A 22820-nucleotide genomic window follows, 5' to 3' on the forward strand; every position below is an offset into this window, starting at 1 on the left:
CCTAAGAACTTTATTTTTGTTCTTGTATATTTTAAGCATTTATAATTCACTAAGGAGGGAAGAACTGTTGTAAGATTTTAATTTAATTTGCAATATCCAAGAATCTTGTTAGATCAACAAAATGTATATGAATAGAGCAACTAGTACAGTGATGCTTTTACAGTTCATAATGGGCTAAAAATTGGGATGATTTATTTCCATCACTTCTTATTTTTGCAAGCTTTATGGGGTTGAGAACATAACTGACCAATATGTGCTGGTTTGATTGTGTTCAGAGCAGCTTCTGCTTCTTCCAGAGCTGGTTTAGCTGCCTCAAGTTTCTGCTCAGCTCGAGCTTTTTCTGCTGATATGTATTTTACCAATGCTTCTGCCTTTTCTTTTACTTTCTGCACTTGATTTTTCACTGTCTCTGCTTGCATTGCTCTCTCTGTGACTTCTATCAGCACCTATAACATTTAAAATTCATTATATAGTCCAATGTGCCTGAATTTTTCATTGACAGAACAAGCAGATAATCTAGAAATCATGATCGTAACTTCTCATGATAATTTCTAGACAGCTGTCAATTTATACTTCATACTCTGAAGGTGCTGGTTTCAAAAATCAGCTCAGACTCTGGCCATCTTTTTCACAATTTTCTTTAGCCCATCCATGCAAATGCTGTTACAGTACCTTAAAATAGATCATAGCTAATCCCACATCATTTCACACTTACAATTTGCAAATAATTTCATCATTTGATGCCACATGATCTATTCAGTTGTAACATATCACAGTTGCCAAAGCAGATTTTTGTTTGAACCAGGGATAAAACCTACAATTCTCCAAATACAACAAATTACTGTTATTTGGGACAGTAACCAGGTGAGACATTATGACATAAATGCAAATTGTGTACCTTGTGTCACCATTTACACCATAAAAAATGTAATACACTTGGTCGTTGACTTACAACCTATGTGACTTACGATTGGCCGCACTTACAACCACAAAAAAATGAAAAATAAAAGATTATTAAAATGTAAAAGATTTTAAAAATAAATTATAAAGATGATAAAAAGATTAGAAAGGTTAAAAATACTGTTTTTTAATGCTAGTGGGGTGGGACTAAGTCCCTCGTACTGCGGCCACTTCTGGCGTATTGTACCAGCCCCAGATGATAGGTGAGGGTGATTGTGGAGCAATTGGTGGAATGAAGATTGGCAGGGGAAACCGAAGTACTCAGAGAAAACCTGCCCCAGCGCCACTTTGTCCATCACAAATTCCACTTGACCAGACCCGGGATAGAACCTGGGCTGCCGTGGTGGGAAGCCAGCAGCTAACCGCTTGAGCTATGGTGCGGCCCAAAAAATACTGTTAATAAATATATGGCCGACATACGACCAGATCAACTTATGACCTGTCAGTCAGAACAGAAGTTAGTTGTAAGTCGACAACCAAGTGTATATTATTTTTAAAAACTTTAATATATTTACAAATATGTTTTACTTGTTCACTTATTTATTTGCAAAGAAAGAAATATAATGTGTTTCAACATTCTATATATGTCATAATATTGTGACATGTTGCGCAATGGAGGACACCCCCCTCCCACCCCAGCGGTACGTGGCGGCATCGGAACGCTGTCTTTACTATGGTAACAGGCAAGTCAACACCCCGCCCCTCTCCTCGCGGTGACGGAACATGGCGCCAGGCAACAGTGGTGCCTATTACGTGGCTGTTTCCTGTGTTGTCCGGAACGAGGCTAAATAAGGAGCAGCGAAGACTATTCACAGTTTAGTTTATGAGACAGTTACAAGTTAGCTGGGCAGTCAACCTTTCAGCTGTAGTCTAGCCTTCACAGGCCAAGTAATTGTAATACTGCAGATAGCAGTAGTTGTGAGATTGTAAATTGTGTGATGGTATGAGCGAGTGTGGAATAAAATTTGCTATATCAAATACGGCATGAAATTATTTGTCGCGTTATACACCCAACACCTGACAATATTTTATCAATAATCACAAAATTAAGATATATTATATGACATACTTGACAGCTATTTAAATACAGAGAACATTTTGTGGTCATCTATCTGGCAAATATAACTATAAACTTAAATCTTTAATTGAACATATGAGGGGTTGTCTTACAGGTCAGTTATCTTGTGTGCCAGTATTTGTGTATGGTATATTTAAACCAGAACCAGAGTTATATTTCTTATGGATGGGATTCCCTGTACAAATGTTGCAGGTGCAGAAACATTTAGTCAGTATTAATCGCTGAAACTAGTCTAGCAGACAACAAAGGAGGGTGACAGGAATTAAAAATTCAGGAACATATGTAAGGGAGTTGCAGTGAAACATACATTTTCAGCCTTCTCTGAAGCCTGGGCAAGCTCTTGTTCCATAATTGCCAGTTCCTTCTTAAGGATTTCAACAGAACAGGAAGCCTCCTCCAATTTTGCGAGTCCAGTGTCCATTCTCTGAGCCCCATCATTCAGTTCCTTTTGCTTCTGCTGGTATATATTTTTATATCCACCAATAAAATTGAGGTATGATTTTGGTGTTACATGAGTAGCACGACGGAATCTATAAATAATAAGAAAATTTGCGTATTACTTGGATATTATGTGAAATAAAGCATGATATTTTCATGTAACAGAGTTACTATAGACAGGTTTTGGATTGATGACTCGATTTATTGCACACTTTGATACTTCATGTGACTACACTTTACAGTTCACTATTACACACACAACAGTGCCTACATTCACACTTTTACTGCTGCTGCTTGGTAGCAGTTTCAATACAGGCGTTCCCCCTCTCTGGTTTCCTGAACTCTCCCTGGCCTCATTTACCAGCTTCTAACAGCAGCAGTTCACAACAACTGAACCCCAGCAGGTCTCCAACTGACTGCAACTCAAAGTCCAAGCCAAAGTCAAAGTCAAAGTTATATATTATGACTGACAGTCAGTCGGCCAGTCTGTCTTGATGTCGAGCCCCCAACTGGGGCCAAAGACCAGATTTTTGCTACTGTCAAATAGTTGCAGGTTTGTTAATGTGGGGCACCCTCATTGACAAGAGGACAGGTCTGTTGTTTACAATTTCTGTTGGTTCTCACCAGTGCAGTCATTCTTGGGTCTGAGTCCCCAGATTTATATCACCCAGGAAGAGGATGGCACAGTTATACTCCCAGGCACTGGGTACCATTTCATCGCCTCCTATGACTAACAGGGATACAGTGGAGGTATGTGAAACTTCCTCCATGTGGGGAGACTGAAACTGCTAACTGGTCCTGCTTATAACATGTCAGCACAGGCCGTGCAGAAGATGTCTCTTCCATTATTGCTGTATTCTTTTGCTGCCATAGAAACATATTTATTTGTGGAGCCATTACTTAGCAATGTTGTGTAGCTGCTTGTTTCGCACTTGTTATCCATCATTGGGTCTACATGCAACAATATGAATAGTTGATTTTGCGTAGCAAACATGTATTTTCTGCAGGGTACTAAGAAATGAACAAGAAAGGATCAAATCTGTAACCAGAACATTAGGCAAGATCTGAAATACAAACATTATGAAAAAAAGTTGGTGAAATTAATTTTACATTGGTATGAACATATGGTCAAATTATTAAAGATGCAGACATGAGAATGAAGGTAAATGAAGTAATCCAGTATAACAAAGTAAGATTCAGTATTTCTGTGTCATTTTACTTATAACCCAGCCTTCTCTCTTTCATAGAATGAATAAATAATTTAAATGTCAGAGCCAATTCCAAACTATTTAAAATGTTTTAAGAATGACAATAAATATGTACCTCTGAAAGTATTCTGCTGATACAGATGCAACAGCAGCTTGGATGCTTCCCAGAGCTGAGACTAATTCATTCTTCACTTTCAGGGCACATGCAATTTCAAATTCAGCTAAGAAATGTTTTGCCACCAACACCAATGCATCCTTTGGCCATGGCTGGAACCAGTCAATGGTACAGCCTGAAATGAGGGCTGGGAACCTCATGGCTCGGTTACGGAATTTCTCACCCACCTGAAATAAGCAGATGAACGTTTTTCTAGATCCTACAGAAATAAGCTCCTCCATTTATGCAATTACAGATTTTTCTGAGAAATAATTCTTTTTATATGCAGAGGAAAGTATGAATACCACTGTGTATTAATGTTTCAATTATAAATTGTACTGACTGAACTCCCCTCTGTTTTTACTAAGATTATCACCTATATATAGGTCATTAAAGTTGATAACTATCAATTTAGAATCATTACTATTATATTTCAATGCATACGCATGCCACTGCAAAATTTACAACTTCAATTTTTTGTTGTGAATTTCATATCAGTAACCAGCAATAGTCTATGAAGCAACAGTTAATTTCATTTCCAAGATAGCATAGCCAAGGTCAGCTGCATAAGAGAAGGTATGTGCAATGTCTTTGTACAATTCTCTTTTGCAAGAGAATGTTTCACTTTCATGAATATGTGAAGTTGAGAGCAGCACTTTTCCATGGGAGATAACTTTGATAAGTCCTTCTGTAAATTACTCACCCAAGTCCTTGAGTAATGAACTTCAAAAACCTAATTAATTATATAATGAAATACAAAATCACTAAATTCAAACCAGTAAAGTATGTAATATATATAGCCCCTACAACAGTACAAACATATAGTAAAGTCTGTGTAGGTAAACATTTGTCTGATAAACTTCCTATCCAGAATGGTCTAAAACAACGAGATGCTTTATTGCCACTCCTCTTCAACTTTGCTTTAGAATATGCCATTGGGAAGGTCCAGGGAAACCAGGTGGGACTGAAATTAAATGGAACACATCAGCTGTTGGCCTATACCGATGATGTGAACCTACTTGGTGATAATGTAGATACCATAAAGAAAAACACACAAACTTTAATTGATGCAAGTAAAGAGGTTGGTCTAGAAGTAAACACTGAGAAAACTAAGTATATGTGGCTGTCTCATCACCAAAATGCAGGGCAAAATCATGATATAAAGATATGAAACAGATGTTTTGAAAATGTGGCACAATTAAGATATTTGGGAACAATGATAACAGATCAAAACCTGATTCAGGAGGAAATTAAGAGGAGATTGAACTCAGGTAATGCTTGCTACCATTCAGTCCAGAACCTGCTGTCTTCTCGTCTGCTGTCCAAAAACATAAAAATTAGAATATACAAAACTATAATTTTGCCTGTGGTTCTGTATGGGTCTGAAACTTGGTCTCTGATATTAAGGGAGGAACATAGACTGAGGGTGTTTGAGGAGAATATCTGGACTGAAGAGAGATGAAATGACAGGAGGTTGGAGAAAACTGCATAACGAGGAGCTTCGTAACTTGTACTCTTATCCAAGTATAATTAGCATGATCAAGTTAAGGAGGATGAGGTGGGCAGGGCATGTAGCACGAATGGGGGCAGCGAAGAATGCATATAGGATATTGGTGGGAAAACCTGAAGGAAAGAGACCACTGAGAAGACCAAGGCATAGGTGGGTGGACAATATTAAAATGGATCTTAGAGAGATAGGATGGGATGGTATTGATTGGATTGATCTGGCTCAGGATATGGACCAGTGGAGCGCTCTTGTGTACGTGTACACGTAGTAAAGAATAGCAGCGGCACACACACAGAAAGATTACACAAGATAACACCTATACAGTGTGGTAACAAGAACTAGCCGCTGCAGCACTTTAAACATAGGGTGAATAACCCTAACAATTTTAAAAATTTTAAAATTTAGGAAAGAATTTTAAAGGTTTTTAAAATTAGAACTAAAGATTTTATTATAGTGCTATTACAACAAAGTCAAAATTAACGTGTGTAAGATAAAATAATTTACAAACCAGACAGTTATCAATGAAGTAGAAGTTGATAATAACAAGGAAAGTGTTTTTAAATGTTAAATTTTGAGCTGGGTGCAGTGTGACAGCGACGTCAGTGTTATACACCTGATGATGGCCGTCTGAGGCTGAAACATGTAGTGTAGGGGAAAAAGATCAAAGACACAAAATATATTGTTTGCACTTGAGATGGAGTTTTTATCATTATATCATTTAAGAAGTACTGTGTTCCTATAAAACAGTGGACACTGATGTTCTGGCAGATACTTACTGGGGAGAAACAGAAAACAACATGCAAGTTGTTACAAGTGCGTGTGAGGAAATATTCCATTACTAGCTCATGAGTCAGGCTACGCTTTGGGTTCTCCCGCTTCATGATAGGTGTCAGCTCTGAGATAATTTCCAGTTGCTCATCTCGTGTGAACAGGTTTGATATCACACCTGTAGCATACAAATCAAATTTTGTTTACTCTAATATCAATAACCCAGCATTGTGTATTCAGTAACTTAATTCATGTATACACGTTTTTTTTATGATAAGGACAGCAGAAATCATAAATAAATAATTAAACAAATTTTGATCCCACTCTATGTATAATTTCTATTAGTGCAGTTCCCATTGTATGAGTATTAAATTTGTAGATGCAACCTTAATGCCATCATACCACTTTGATGAGTTCATAAAATTTGTTTTTCACCTGAAGACAGAATGTTGTTGAGATATTCAAGAAATCCTTCTTCCTTTATGTCCAAGTCAGTAAATATGAAAGTAGTGCCTTTCCCCTGAATACCACAGCTTCGGTAAAGCAGCTTCAAATCTTCCAGAAAGTTGGCTGAATTGTATGACCTTCAATGAAGAATAAACTTCTTAGCAGGTACTGAACAAAATGAATGTTAGATATAACATGAGAGTCCATGATGTGTATGTATTGACCGTCTTCTGGTGCACACAATCTCACTTGTCACTTCACTACATGTTTCGGCACCACTGTGCCATCCTCAGGTGTGTTATTTACGTTAAACTATTGCACTGCTCGCCATCATGTGTCATTTATAAAATGATTTAAAATGTATATTCGTCATGTACTATAATAAAATTTATATATTAAAATTTTGTTAAGATTTATCATCTTATACATCATATTTCAAACTCGCGTATTATATCAATCTTCCGCTATGGGAGTCATTCTTCCTATATTTTGTGTATACTGCGTCTTGTGATATCACAAGATGATAAATCTTAACAAAATTTTATTATAGTACATGACGAATATACATTTTAAATCATTTTACAAATGACACATGATGGCGAGCAGTGCAATAGTTTAACATAAATAACACACCTGAGGATGGCACAGTGATGCCAAAACATGTAGTGAAGTGACAAGTGAGATTGTGTGCACTAGAAGACAGTCAATACATACACATCACGGACGTGAATCAGTGCAACAGGATGCTAAAATACAACATTATAACATGAGAGCTTTTAACGTTCACAAAGGCTCGCCACCAAATCCTATCCTGAGCCAGCTGAATCCAGCTAACAGCTTTATACCACATTTCTTGAGAATCCATTTCAAAATTATCTTCCCACCTCTCTTTCTCTTTGCTATTGCATCTGTATCAGATGTGGTGCCCACCCATTCTTCTGAAGGCAAAGAGACTGAAATGTGAAGCAGATTACTCAACTCCATCTAGTGCCAAAGTTAAGAATGTGTGAAGCTATACTTTGACTCTCCCATATGTCCTCATGGCATGGTGCTTAATCAAGCACAGGGACAATTTTATCTCTAACTTCTAGTTACATATGTTGTTCAATGTGAAATTCTATACTCCCTTCTGCAGCAACATAACACAGGCCAGACAGGTTCCTACATATCCTTCATTTCTTACAGTTCACAGACAGAAGCGATGAAGTCTGATATTTTCACCATGGTGAAAATTTACATTGTAGTATTCTGGGCTGACATGAAGTCTGTGGAAGGCGATTATGAAAATTGCAGAGGAATAAGTTACCTCCATCTTCAGGGAACTATGGTAAAACTTACCAGATTAAATTATGTCATAACCCAGCAGAACACAGTCTTGTGAAGAAATGTGACTGACAAAAGGAACAAAATTAAGTCAGAAGGTCAGTTGGTTCGATTCCCAATGAGGTCACTGAATTTTTAAATTGACCAAACTCTCCCTGGAGCACTGTGGTCCTGGGGTCGACTCAGCCTTTAACAGAAATGAGTACCAGGAACCTTCCTGGTGGTAAAGGGCAGCCGGTGTGTAAAGTTGACAATCTCATGGCCATTTGTGAGCCGACTGTCTAGAAAATGTGAGAGCCTCAATGTCTCTGAACCCTATGGGCCTCCAAGGCCTGTTACAGGGTCTTACCTTTTTTTTTTATGACAGATTGTGTAAACTTAACGACATGAGTGAAATGCTGAACAATACAGACAAAAAATTGTACAAGTACTTTGAATATATAGCAATGGTATTTGTTGTATGGAGTCTCTTCCTTAAGATTTTCAACTAAAATCATATATACAATTCTTGTTTCCAACATAAAAGCACATCGGTATCCTACTTGCTTCATCTTACTTCACTTAATTACACTAACAATATTAAGCAAAAAGTACAAATTGTGATGATCTTAATTATGTAACTTTCTTCATTTCTTTGTCTTTTAATCTCTCTTAAGCCTAAATATTTTCCTTAGAACTTTATTCTTGAACAACATCAATTTACTAAATACAGTTCATTATATTTACAGATAAACCATAATTCAATATATATATATATACAGAGTGTAAATAAATATAAGTTACAGCGCTCTGTGGTAGATAGACGGGTTCAATCTGGTCATATTTTGTTAATACATCAATGTCTGGAAATGCTTCCTCCTGGCACTAAGGGCCACAAAATTTTCCAAGAGGATGCATACGCTTTAGTGGATGTTACTGTTGTTTTACATTGTAAAAGTTACTCAAAATGGCGGCCATTGACTTCACTGCATATTCTACACCACCTGGCCATGTTATGATGAACTCTTTGAAATATCCCCAGTATTTCCTGGATGGTTCCAGCTGCTACTGTAATTCTTGCCACAAGATCATGTTGTGTCTCCAATGAAGTCTCGTAGCTTTGCATGTAGCCTCCCATAAAGAGTCAAGTCAGGGGAAAGAGGGGGCCAGGTTCTTGGACCTCCACATCCAATCCATCTGTTGCCAAAGGTTTCATCCAAATACTCACGGACAACTGTGTGCCAGGGCACCATCATGCTGGAACCACATTTCTTGATGGACTTCCAAAGGCACCACTTCCTACAGCTCGGTTAAGTCTCTTGGAGAAATGTTAGGTAAATGTCACCAGTAAGCCACAGACGTAAGAGGTAAAGGTGTCCTCCTTCATATTACAGAGGCCCTAGCGCGTAAAAAAAGTGTTTCCGAACATGGGTGTACTAACAAAATACGATCAGATTGAACCCATCTATCTACCACAGAGCGTTGTAACATATATTTATTTACACCCTATATATATATATATGAACTTCATTCATTATACATAATTAAACAAATTAAATGATGTTTTGCTCCAGTACAAAACCTTACAGGGCAATTTCCTTTTACTCATATTATTGTAAATGAAAAATATTTATGTTGGATTTACTGCAGTAGTACCATGAACATCAAAATATTCTGCCTGCATATTTTCTGAAGTCAGTAGACACATGACTAAGTGACTACAGAAACTATGCATATTCAACAGGAAGCCATGTCACATTGTTTTGCCACTGTGAAATTTATTTGCAGTAAAAAATGATGCTGCCACTATAGTCTACTAGTATTGCAGTGTAAAAAGCATAAATGTAGCAACATAATTCTCTTGAGAACAGGATCTGTATGTGGTTGAAAGATCTGATGTTTTTGCATTTGGTTGTCTTTGTGGTATTATTACACGGGTATTATGAATGTCATACTTTTGTACGTATTTCATCATGTGATATGTAATGTATAGGGAGGTCAATTTGGAAATGGATTCAAGTAAATGTGAAATATGAAATGTTAACCCTTACTGCTCAGCATCTGGCAAATATAACCTACAAAGATAGGAAACTTATCTCTCAATGTAAGTTTCCCTGTGGACAGGACAGATATTAGAGGAGGTCGTTTTTTCCCCACATATCTTACAGCACCTCTGTTATAATTTGCATATTTTTTTTTTATTGCTGGTGGTGTCGGACTAAGTCCCTTGTACTGTGGCCACTTCTGGCCTATTGTACCAGCCCCAGATGATAGGTGAGGGTGATTGTGGAGCAATTGGTGGACTGAAGATTGGCAGGGGAAACCGAAGTACTCAGAGAAAACCTGCCCCAGTGCCACTTTGTCCACCACAAATCCCACTTGACCAGACCCGGGATCGAACCCGGGCTGCTGCGGTGGGAAGCCAGCAACTCACCACTTGAGCTAAGGCGCGGCCTTAAAAATCTTACAGCGCCTGGAATCGAACCTGGACCATTGGATCTGTAGCCAAGAAAGCTGACCGCTATACCACAGAGGTAGTCGATTTGCATCACAGTCCTGTTTACATAAAGTTTGGATTCACTATAGCTATTATGGGAAAATTCTCAAGTACTACTGGACAATGCATTTACACATTGCACAGGGTCCGGCAAATTGACCTCCCGTATTTCGAGATGGTGCTGTGTGAGTTGTGGTGGGGATACGGCGGCGGAGGGGGTATCGATCGATAGCGGTATGTGCCATTTGCAGTAGTTGCAATGGCGTGGCATGGTGAGCATCGTGCGTTTGTTGTGGAAGAGTATATTCATAATGGTGAATCGGTGATTACTACTCAGCAAGCATTTCGCATTCGGTTCGAACTTGGCCGACATGATCCTGTTCCGGATAGAAAAACTATTCACGTTTGGGTATCAAACTTTAGAGCAACAGGTTCTGCACTGAAAAAGAAATCGCCTGGCCGACCTCGGACCGTAACAACGCCGGAAAATGTGGCGTGTGTGAGAGCGTCCATCCAGCAATCTCCAAAGCGTTCAGCACTTAAACATGCAGCTGCCCTGGGATTGTCTGATAGGAGTGTAAGAAGAATCCTGCACAGAAATCTACACATGCACCCATACAAAATGATGGTTACCCAAGAATTAAGTGAGAGAGATTTTGAAACTCGCAAAGCTGCATGTGAGGACATTCTTCAGAACATTCCCTCTGGCGCTGTTTTGATTTCATCTGATGAGGCCCACTTCCACTTGTCAGGTACTGTAAATAAACAAAATTTCCGCTACTGGTCAGCAGAAAACCCTCAGGAACTTCACCAACGACCACTTCACAGCCCTCGTGTGACAGTTTGGTGCGCCGTTGCTGAATTTGGTGTGTGGGGTCCTTATTTTTTCGAGGAAAATGGGCTAACGGTAACGGTTACTTCGAATTGCTACTGTCACATGATCGAAACCTTCCTCTGACCATGAAGAGGGACAAGCCTGGTTCTAACAAGACGGAGCCACAGCTCACACTTCGCGGCGTTCTTTAGAAATTCTGAGAGAGTTGTTTCCTGGACGTCTTCTCTCTTTGTGAGGAGACATCGCCTGGCCCCCAAGGTCACCCGATTTATCAACTTGTGATTATTTTCTTTGGGGACACCTAAAGGCGCAAGTGTACAAACATCGCCCCACAACCCTGCAAGCACTTAAGGAAGCAACCACCCAGGCAGTGGCTGCCATTCCACCGGAAAGGACACGAAGAACTATGGACAACTTCCGGGAAAGGCTTTGTCAATGTGTGAACAATGGAGGACGCCATTTACCAGAAATAATTTTTAAAACCAAGTAATGTAAAATAGCATCGTATTTGTTGATCACAAATAAAAGTATTTTTTCTGTATCTTTCTTTGTTTGTTTGTAACTGCCTTTTGAAATACGGGAGGTCGATTTGCCGGACCCTGTATATGGTATGTTAACCTCCAGGGACAGCCTCTTCGGGCTCTCCCAGGGACTCACAATCCTTGCAGCCCAAAGAGCTGATGCATACATCCAGTGATGTTTATTGCAAACATTTCCTTATGTAATCATACTTGGGAACTTTCTGCACATTACATACATTGCAAAACTCATATTGAAACAGTGTCAAACACTCAAATTTCATGCAGCACAGGTCACACTGTGCTACATGTGATGCATTTGGCGCCATCTTTAGAATTCCTAAGAATCACAAGCCACACTTGTGAAATATCACATAACCAAGTCCATGTTTTAATAAAATATATGCAACAGATGAGCAATGTACCATTTATTTCTTTGCTTTCATGTTTTACTTCTATTCGTACCCAAACAGATAATTCTGTATGTTGCACAGTATAGTCTCCATCTTGTGCCTCTGTGTTAATATGAATGTATGCTCCTCTCATAGCACTAGTTTTATATTCATTATAATTTTAATAATAAACAAGTGCAATTTGGAAGACAGAATAAGATCCACTTGTCTTCTATCAGCATTACATCCAAAGCTTCAATTTGTACTTAGTTTATTCACTACCGTGTCAGAGTAATCTGGAATGTCTTGTAGCCAGCAATGAAAGACGACAACTTGGTGAGGGACTGTTTTCCAGAGCCCCCAACACCTACTAACATTACATTTCCTCTTGGATGGCGAATCACTCGGGATATCTGCAAGCAATATATATTTAGCAATTTTAAATGTGAAAAGTGAAAATTCAGAGGTTCTTAAACAGGCTTTCATCAAATTAAGTTACGTCACTTGAAATAATAATAAAAGCGAATATAAACCTTGAAAAATATTCTATCCCTTTTAATTCTACTCCTCCTCCTACCCCTTCCTGTCAGATATAGTTCATTTCCTTAATGACGGGATAGCACAGCCAGTATAGCAACTGGCTATGGGCTGGATGACTGAGGGGTCAGAGTTCAAGTCCCAGTAGGATCATGATTTTTCTCCTCTCCATGTCCTCCAGAACGGTTCTAGGGGCCACCCAGCCTTCTATCCAATGGATACTGGTGGCTATTTTCCTGGGGACAAAGCAGTCAGGCCATGAAGCTACCCACTGACCTCCAACTAGTACCAAGGCCAAGAATATGTGGATCTATACATCCATTCCCTTATACATCTTCATGGCATATTGCTTCGTTAGTTAAGTACAGGGACAACTTCACCTTTACCTTAGCGTAATTCTTAGTTTATTCAGTATGCTTGATTACTATTAATTTAGAACTGGTATCATATACAGTTAGTGAGAACAGAGGAACTTGTATACTGTGAATCCACATAATCATATCATTTATCATAATGCTATTTAATGGGCAGAGTTACTGTAAGCTCCACAAGACATTAGCTGCCATTTCACAGTGTACATAATTTGCTTAGGAGTTTAAGTGAGATACAACACACCAGACAGTAGTTCTACACTCTATTCTAATTCCTCTCAAAGGAACTTTCAAAATTGTCCATGAGCATCAATGGCAATGGTGATTCATATTACAATATTATATTTAAGCATCCTGTTACACTCTACACCCATATAATATATGACACAAACTCCGTCCTAAGTGTAACAATTTATTGTAGTTCTTTCGTCTTCCTTTCTTCTACATTACATGTTTCAGTCATAAATGGCCATCATCAGGTGTATACTCTCATGTAGCTCACTTAGGATGGAGTTTGTGTCATATATTATATCATATTACAATATTGCAACTGGTTTTCATTTTTTGAAAAAAAAAAATATATAACACCATGGAGATAAAGTAATCATTAATTGTTGTAGTTGCTTCCTTTTTGCATAATGTCTATTATTAGAATAAAAATTTCCTTCAAACTGACATTGAAAATTGTAGTCACAATGCAAAATATTGATATCAATGACAAAACTGGCAAAAACATGATTCTGAACAAAGTCCAGGATTTCCAGGCCACTCACAAAAGTCACCAAAACTATGAAGCTACACGAGTCACTGGTGCCTACAACACATGTTATACACAGTAAATATTTTAAGAGAAGACTTTTTAAAACACAAACTGTATCATGTATGGATAACAGTTCAGTATGCCACTACTATTGCATACTGTATCTTAAATAAAATCTCAACAATTATCACAAACCATGCATTTAGAAACAAAGGAACATCTCAGAGTTGTACCCTAGTGTACCAAAACAAGGGATATCCATAAGTGAATACTCCCAAAACTTCTGTTTCACTTCTTTGAATGAAAGCTAGGACACAAAATCACATCAATAGATGGTACGTTACTGCAAAAAGTACATCAGTTGATCACTACTCATTCCATGAATATAAATTTAATAATACCAAAAATCCATTTTTACTGCTTTGGAAACACGCAAGTTTTAAGGTATATCACAGTTAATAATCATCTATGTTTCTAGAAATAATTTAATCAAATATGAATCTTATAATCTTTTTATTTGTGAATGAAACTTGGCAGCTCATGTATTTTAACAACAATTTAATAAAAAGTTTCAGTGCATAGTCAAGTACGAGGGGGTACCCAAAAGAAAATGAACTTATTTTTTTAAACTTATTTATTCAAATTTTAAGCACAAACTTTCAATCCCCTTCAAAGTACTTTCCACTTACACTAATACACTTGTCTAGTCTTTTATTCCATTTTTCAAAACATTGTCTAAATTCATCTTTTGAGATGCTTGACAGCGCCTCCGTCGTTTTTTCCTTTCATGTCTCTTTTCATTCGAGGAAACAAAAAACAGTCGCACGGGGCAAGGTCGGGTGAGTATGGAGGGTGAAGAACAGGGGTCATACCATTTTTGGTCAAGAATTGTGGTACAGACAGGGCTGTGTGAGCAGGGGCATTGTCATGATGGAAAAACCAGTCACCCGACTGCCACAAATCTGGCCACTTCCGCCACAAACTGTTGCATAATGGTCCATCGTCGATCTTCCTTGATGATTTCACGAATTTTTTCAACATTTTCATGTGTTTGAGCCTTGGAAGGACGACCAGAACGAGGTTTGTCATCAATTGACATTTCACCATTTTTGAAATGGAAAAACCACTCAAACACTTGAGTTTTCCCCATAGCATCGTCCTTGTACGCCGTTTTTAACATTTCAAGAGTTTCTGTTCCACTTTTCCCTAGCAAAAAGCAGAATTTCACCGCTGCACGCTGTTCAAGAAAATCAGCCATTGCAAAAACGACGATCACACAAAACAGTTGTCACTATAAACTCTGCCGAAACTAGTCCTTACCTTCTGAAGCAACGGTGGTCGGCTTATCGACTCAGGAATGTTAGCTCTATGCGCTCATAGTGGCAAAACGCGGTACTACAAAAGCTCTGCCCACAAAAAAATTAGTTCGGTTTATGTTGGGTACCCCATCGTATATAAAGCAACTTATGTAGTTAAGAAAGAATTGTTATGTTAACATATAAATAAAAATGTATAATTTATTCTGACCTTCACAAGATGCAGCATGGCATCTGGGAAGAAGACAAGGTCCATCCCAGCTCCCCGAACCATCTCATTGAACTGTGAGAGAAACATTTCCATCCGCTCCCTCAATTCATTCCAGTCTGGAACTGGCTCATATACTTTGGGCAGCTCCATATCAGCATCTTCTCCCTCTTCTCCTGTGGGCTCTGGGGCATCCCTGTTTTTTGGGATAACGCAGGTGTTGTGAGTCATTAAGAGAACATTTCTTTCTAGTGGCAGGAGATATAATAAATATAACTGTATTATAATTGTATGTTCATACATATGTAAAATGCCTACATTCACTTGCTTCATATACTGTCCTACATACACATAACACAAGAAAGTCCAGAAACATGATACTTGATTGTGGGATAATCATGAAGCCATAGAGAAATGTAAATATTTTTAGAAAGAATTATTTATGCATTATTTTACAATATTAATACATGGTTCAGAACCAATCTGCTAAAATTAAATATTCATAAAACCCACACTCTCCATTTCACTTTAATGAACTATGAGGATCATAATATGCATAATAATATTGATCAAAATTTACCAACTAACTTAGAGTGTATTAAATTTTTAGGCCTAAATATTGATAATAGGCTGTGTTGGAAGTATCATATTGATTACCTGGTTACAAAATTGAGTTCGTCTTGCTTTCTCATGAGATCAGTTAAGCCTATGATATCATTAAGTAGCTTAAGAATGATTTATTTTGCTTATATACATTCTGTGATGACATATGGAATTATCTTCTGGGGCAATTCTTCATACATGACGAAACTTTTTATGATCCAAAAGAAAATTATAAGGATTATGATGGGATTAAAGAAAAGAGATTCATGTAGAGACTCTTTCAAGGAAATGAAAATTCTGCCTTTGTGTTCACAATACATATATTCCTTAATGCAACACACTATAAATAACATACTGTAACATGTTTGCAATCCAGAAGAGTCACTGCTATGGAAACGCTAGAATAGACCGTTACAGAGGAGACAACAATTGCTCCATTGTAGTTCTAACAGGAGTCTCCATGGTTATAACAAAGGGTTCGTTGTCTAACAGCGGCTAAGTTTATAAAAAAGCCCAGTTTCGACGAGAAGTCTTCAGTCTTCATCGGGCCAGCTAAGAGGCCAGTCGTGATCGAGCCATCTGGGAAGTCAGTCTTGGGATAACCGCCAGAAGAGACAGTCCAGCATCGCCGAGTTATTGTAAGCAGTGATTGTGACACTGCAGACGGGAATGATTGTAAAGTGTGTGTAAACGAGCGAAGGAATAAACTCGCTATGCCAAACGATGGCGTGAACTTATTTGTAGCGTGACACACCAAACACGCTACAATACATTTGTTCACAAGGAATATGGAGGTTCATAACATTGGTACCAGACAAAATGTTAACCTATTTCCCTCGAGTACTTCTCTTACTAAAGTTCAAAAGGGTCCATATTATTCTGGTATAAAAATCTACAATCATCTGCCTAAAGAGCTGAAACAATTATCTAATAACCAGAAATCCTTTGAACGTTCCCTAAAAAGATTTTTACATGCTAACTCTTTTTATGCATTAAATGAGTATTTTAATTACAAAGGCACATAAATTTGAATGCTTAACACCACATTTTAATATAGTTGGTAAGGGAGATGTGAGGAGTTGTATTGTGGTTACTTGTGACTTATGTNTCCTGGGTTTGTTCCCTGTATGGATGTTTATGGAAAGTGGAGGATGTGTATGTATGTATATGACGAGTCCTGTATCAATGTATTTTGATTTATGGGAAAATTATATTAATTTTAAGTTTTTATAGTAATGCACTTTTTAAATTATGTTTAGTTACAATTGTAATAAGCTCTTGTTTTGTTTTTTTATATTACCTATGTTAGTTAACTGGTGTGTGTTCTTTTAGTTGTGTGACTTATGTAATCTATTACATGTATACATCTATAATCAAATGGACTATTTCCACATCCTAGGATTTTTGCCTGTATGGATATATGGAAAATAAAGGAAATGAATGAATGAATCTGTCACTGAACCCAACCACTTTTAAAATAAAAATAATATAAGTTAGTGAAATATCTTCATATAGTATTGTTGCTGGTGAAGACTTAATTATTTGAAAGCTTGAAGATATAATCTTGATGACTAGGCCACAAATATGTTGGTATTTTGTGACATCCAAGAATAATTTAAATTTAAGACATACTCATAACTCACTTCCAACTAGTGCTGAGGTCAAAAGTGCATGGATCTATAAATCCACTCCCCTTACAACTTCATGGCATAGTGCTTAATTAATATGACATTTCAGCATCCTATTACACTGATGTATCTTTTATAGTCTCTTTCTTTTCCGTCTATAATGCAACAAATTAATAACATTAATTCATATTAATTCATTCAATGATCGTTAAATGTATAAACTGTTATTAAAATTATTACAATATTAAAATATATATACCTATGTTGTTATGCTGTTACATGTTTCGGCCTTACAAGGCCATCTTCAGGGAACACTTATTTAGGGATTATAATTCACTGTACGCTAATAATATAGTATTCCCAAGATACATCGTCAACATTCCTTATTATCTTTTTGATCTTTTTTGAAACGCAGCTGTTTCCCTGAAATGTACAACACATGTTATTAATATAATTTGTTTTTAATGTTTGGTTATACTATCTTTGTGTATCTAGATGTTGTATTTTATATAGACGGAAAAAAAAGACTATAAAAGATGGTGCTTAATTAGTTAAGCACAGGGACAACTTTACCTTTTATCTTTGCTCATAATGTTTCTATACACTATAATGTCTAGTTGTAATAATTATTTTTTTGAAAAATTAAAAGAAAGTCTGCATTTTATAGGGGTGACACATTTTTGTTTTTCTGTGACAAAAATATTGGTAAGAAAAAGATACTGCCACATATTTTAGACATAACTGCTGTCACCTGGCTGTACTATGGACTTCGTTGTGCCCATTAACAGAGATTCTGTCATACAAACAAATTGTAATATACAACAATACAGTAAATGATATCCAAATTACTTACATCTAAAGAATGCCTCATAACTGCTACAAGAAGGTACAATTTAAGTGTCCCTCACTCATTGCTTGGATAATGCATGTTGCTGCTGACTCAACTGCACTGGTTAATAACTGGCAAAATGTCACACAGAAAATCAAATTCAAAACTTAAAAAGCACGATTTCCTTTACTATACATGAGGAGGCTGCAGAAACCCAGGGGAATGAAGCAGAAGAAACTTCAGCAGACCCATCCCTTAACTGTGCGGTGCTATTTAAAAGAGATCAACAACAGGAAGTTTGTATGTCAAACAGACAAAGGAGGCCCCCAGTAAAGCTAAGTAAAGATTTTTTGTAGATAAGCATAGTGCTGGTATCCTCAAGAATAATAATAATGTGACATGTTGACCCCTACCTCCCCAGCTGCACTTAGCGGTAACGTAACGCTCGCGTAATAGGCGAGTAATCACCCCGCATCCTGGCAGCTATGCAACGCGCAATGCGCGGTGACGTCACGAGCAGAGCCGAAGAGAGCCGAGCCCCCGCAACCTCTATGCAATGCGAGTCAACAGCGGTGACGTAACAGGATGACGTGGCACTCATTACGCAACAAGCAAGCACTGCAGCTATATAAGTGAGCTGCACAGTGGCTGCGAGTTAGTTGTACTGTAACAGTCGCCGAGTCGGGTCGTAAAGTCAGCCAGTCAGTTCGTTACCAACGAGTTCTCAGTTCGCAAGTTACGAGCTACAGACGCGTGTGTCATAACCAGTGATAACCAGTTATATCTGGAGTGTGTAATTCAGGGAGACTTGTATAGCTCCCGCGTTATTAGTACGTGAAGACAAGTGAAGATCGTGTTAAGAGATTTTGTTGTAGGGTTTGTAAAGTGTGGAAACCCATAATATTGTGATAATTAATTGTAGCCGTTATTTGTAGATTGTTAAATAAACCAATTAACCATCTCTACGGCGTCTTCGGTAACATAACACGTTACAATAATAAAGTCAATGCAAACATTCAGAAATTCTATCAAAACGTGCAAAGTCTAAATAATAAAAAGCTAAATAGGGATGTACTACTAACAGATAAAGCACTAGAAATAACTGAAAAATCATACATAAAAGACTTTTATCATTTTTGAATAATCACAGCATAATTAACAATAAACAGCATGGTTTCTGTAAAGGGAAATCAACAAATACTGCAACTGCAGAGTTTATAGAAAGGGTCTACAAATCATTGGATGAGAGGCAAATAAGCATAGGGATATTTCTGTATCTGCCAAAGTCATTTGACTTAGTCGATTATGATATATTGCTAAGGAAGGTGACAAGAGGGGTTGCACTAAAATGGTTTTAATCATATGTAGAAAACAGGGAACAAAAAGTGGAAATTACATATAGATGTAAAGAAACTAATGAAATCACTAGCTGTCTATTGCGAAAGAGATCCATAAGACATGGAGACCCACAAGGTTCTGTTCTCGGATTAGTGTTGTTTTTGCTATATATCAATTATCTAGAAGCCGGCATTAAACATGGAAGACCAGCGTTTTTTGCTGACAATACTAGAATCCTTATAGCAGGAAATAGTGCTAATGATGTCCAAAGGAAAATAAATAAAACAATAAATGCACTCACAGAGTGGTTTGAAAGGAATAGATTAATTATTAATAAAGAAAAAAACAATAGCAATATCCTTTCATCAACCTCAAAAAGTGCAAGTCGAATGCCCATCAGTAAAGCTGTATGATCATCAATTATACAGAACATACAAAATTTTTGGGAGTTTGGCTGGATAAGAATCTAAGGTGGTCTGCACATACTCAACAACTAGCAAATCAATTATGTAAAATATGTTTTGCCTTATGAGTAGTCAAAAGAGTATCAGTGTTAGAGACTGTTTGCACCTTGTGTTACGCTTATTTTCAATTCTTGTTATTATATGGATTGATATTTTGGGGCAATTCAGGAAATGAAAAATTGATCTTTAGCTTGCAGAAGAGAGCTGTTAGAGCTATGATACAAATCCCAAAAACTATTAGTTGTAAACAACATTTTAAATTGTTACATATATTTCCTTTACCATGTCTGTATATATATGAAATTCTAGTTTACATAAAAACCAATTTGAATGTTTTCATAACCAATTCAGGAATACACTTGCACAATACAAGGAGAAAAAATGACTTGTTCATAGTGCCATGTAATATGAGTCTATACAAAAAAATTTCAATAATATTGGACTTCGTATGTTAAATCAGTTGCCACGATATATTAAAGAGATACCAGTACTATACAAGTTTAGACTTTGAAGACATTCCTCCTTGATCACTGTTTCTATAGTATAGACGAGTTTCTCTCGTTTGGAGACAAATCCTAGTCCTAATCACTTGTAAACATATATTTTAAGAATAATTAACTTGTAGATTTTAATATTAGTGCATGTTATAGGAATGCCTACTGCCCTGTTCTGTAATTTTTTTCTTACAGGAACGAGATTGAGGATACCAGGGTATTTTGTGCCAGGATAGAAGGATTGGGTCTTGAGGCATACAGGGGTGTCATGTGTTAGATGATTATATCAGTTCTATTATTAGAATCATCATTTTATTATTATCTTAGTATATGATTATATCATCATATTATTACATTATTATTATTTTATTATTACTATTCTTATTTATTGTATTGTAAAGTATTTGACTTGTCCTCTATCATGTATAATGCTCCATGGATATGAAGTAAATAAATAAATAGATGTAACTGTAATAATGTTATGGCTTGTCACCAGATACTCAATTGTGATGATGTTAGCACATACAAATGTGGATGGCATTAACACAGGAGATATTGTACATTTGCATCCTATCTTTTAACCTCTATTTTTGGTATAAACATCATACCACATTTAATAAAGGTCCATTTGAAAGTTAATATATATTAGGAAAGGGCACACTATTTTTTGTTATTGCTAGTGGGGTGGGACTAAGTCCCTTGTACTGTGGCCACTTATGGGCTATTGTACCAGCCCCAGATGATAGGTGAGGGTGATTGTGGAGCAATTGGTGGAATGAAGATTGGCAGGGGAAACCGAAGTACTCAGAGAAAACCTGCCCCAGTGCCACTTTGTCCACCACAAATCCCACTTGACTAGACAGACCTGGGATCGAACCTGGGCTGCTGCGGTGGGAAGCTAGCGACTAACCGCTTGAGCAATGGCACGGTCCAAAGGCACACTAAAACATGCAGGCAGAACTGCAGTTTTCTGGGATGTGACATCATGTGGTCTGTATATCCCAAAAGACTGCAGTCTCAGTATTCAGCACAATGAGGACTTTAAATGTCATAAGATAAAGACAGATATTAAGTTTTAATTCCCTGCATAAATAAGGAATGTACACATAGATGATTCACATGAGAGTATTTAACATGATTTCACATTACAAATGTGAAATGTGACAGTACCTCATGAAATCAACAAATACATGGTTTGGCTCTGCCATTTTGCAGTACTCTGGACCCAAAATCTCAGTTACCACATTGAGTAACTCTTTATCGAACCATTCTTTGTCTGACATAAGTGTGAACCTAAAAAAGAACATACAGAATATAAGTATAATGAATCAAGTCACAATAACAATTTATTTTTAAAACAGAATATTTTGTGTCATTTACTGTAAAACGGAAGATAGAAAAATTAACAAAAGGCCAACATGTAAGTACACTTTGATTACTTTTCAAAGATCTTTACTTAAGGGCCTTACTGAACTATAACATCTATCTTATAAGTCCTTTGACAAATTATGATGAAACTTTGTGTAAGGTGTACAACATTTTAGCTTTGTGTGAATTATAAAATATAAATTCCACTTAATTTAGTTCCTTTCAAGTTCTGTTTTACTCAAGGACCTATATAAAATTTTATACAAGATGTACCTGAAAAAACTGCACTCAATTTAAGGATGAGTGTTGGGGCTTAACCTTTATCCTACGGCCCTTTAAACTTAGGTTGTGTTAGCGGTACGGATTTCTTTAAAGGTCCGCTATTTGAGATTCGTTAAAATTGTAGTCACTTACTAATTTTGCTCCTATTTCTGCTATTTCTGTGATAATCGAACGAAATAAACGCTGTTTTTTTCTCGAAAGAATATAGAATCAGATATTGTAATTTACAGATTGTATAAAACATGTTAAAATTTTTGCACTGACACCAAAGTAGAATTTTCGCAGTTTCTTGTTTCTGTGCAAGAATTCATACGTTCTGGACACCCCTGTTTGGATGTTGCTGATGACGACACTTGTGCAACTCTCGGTAACACCGGATGTTGAGTCTAGAGCTTATCTTTGGCCACTACTAGAATATGGACAGTGGAAGAGTGATATAAAGTCACGTGTTGTTGCATATAGAGTTCTTCTGAACAATACGTGTACTGTACTTGTAGAGTTGAAGCCTTCTTTTTGTT

General features: G+C 37.1%; 1 protein-coding gene across 1 annotated transcript in view; it reads right to left on the minus strand.

Annotated features, from left to right (window-relative positions):
- LOC111865802 (dynein heavy chain 5, axonemal) overlaps nt 1-22820 on the minus strand; it is a 170158-nt gene that overhangs the window by 46257 nt on the left and 101081 nt on the right. The window contains exons 48-55 of the mRNA XM_023854117.2: nt 21823-21945; nt 15300-15492; nt 12387-12517; nt 6549-6697; nt 6122-6291; nt 3800-4026; nt 2346-2568; nt 248-446 (exon numbers count right to left, since the gene is read on the minus strand). Coding sequence (XP_023709885.1) covers nt 248-446; nt 2346-2568; nt 3800-4026; nt 6122-6291; nt 6549-6697; nt 12387-12517; nt 15300-15492; nt 21823-21945 — 1415 coding nt within the window. The remainder of the gene's footprint in view (nt 1-247; nt 447-2345; nt 2569-3799; nt 4027-6121; nt 6292-6548; nt 6698-12386; nt 12518-15299; nt 15493-21822; nt 21946-22820) is intronic.

Source organism: Cryptotermes secundus, unplaced genomic scaffold (genome assembly GCF_002891405.2).
Source record: "Cryptotermes secundus unplaced genomic scaffold, Csec_1.0 scaffold901, whole genome shotgun sequence".
In the NCBI taxonomy this organism is placed as follows: Eukaryota; Metazoa; Arthropoda; class Insecta; order Blattodea; family Kalotermitidae; genus Cryptotermes; species Cryptotermes secundus.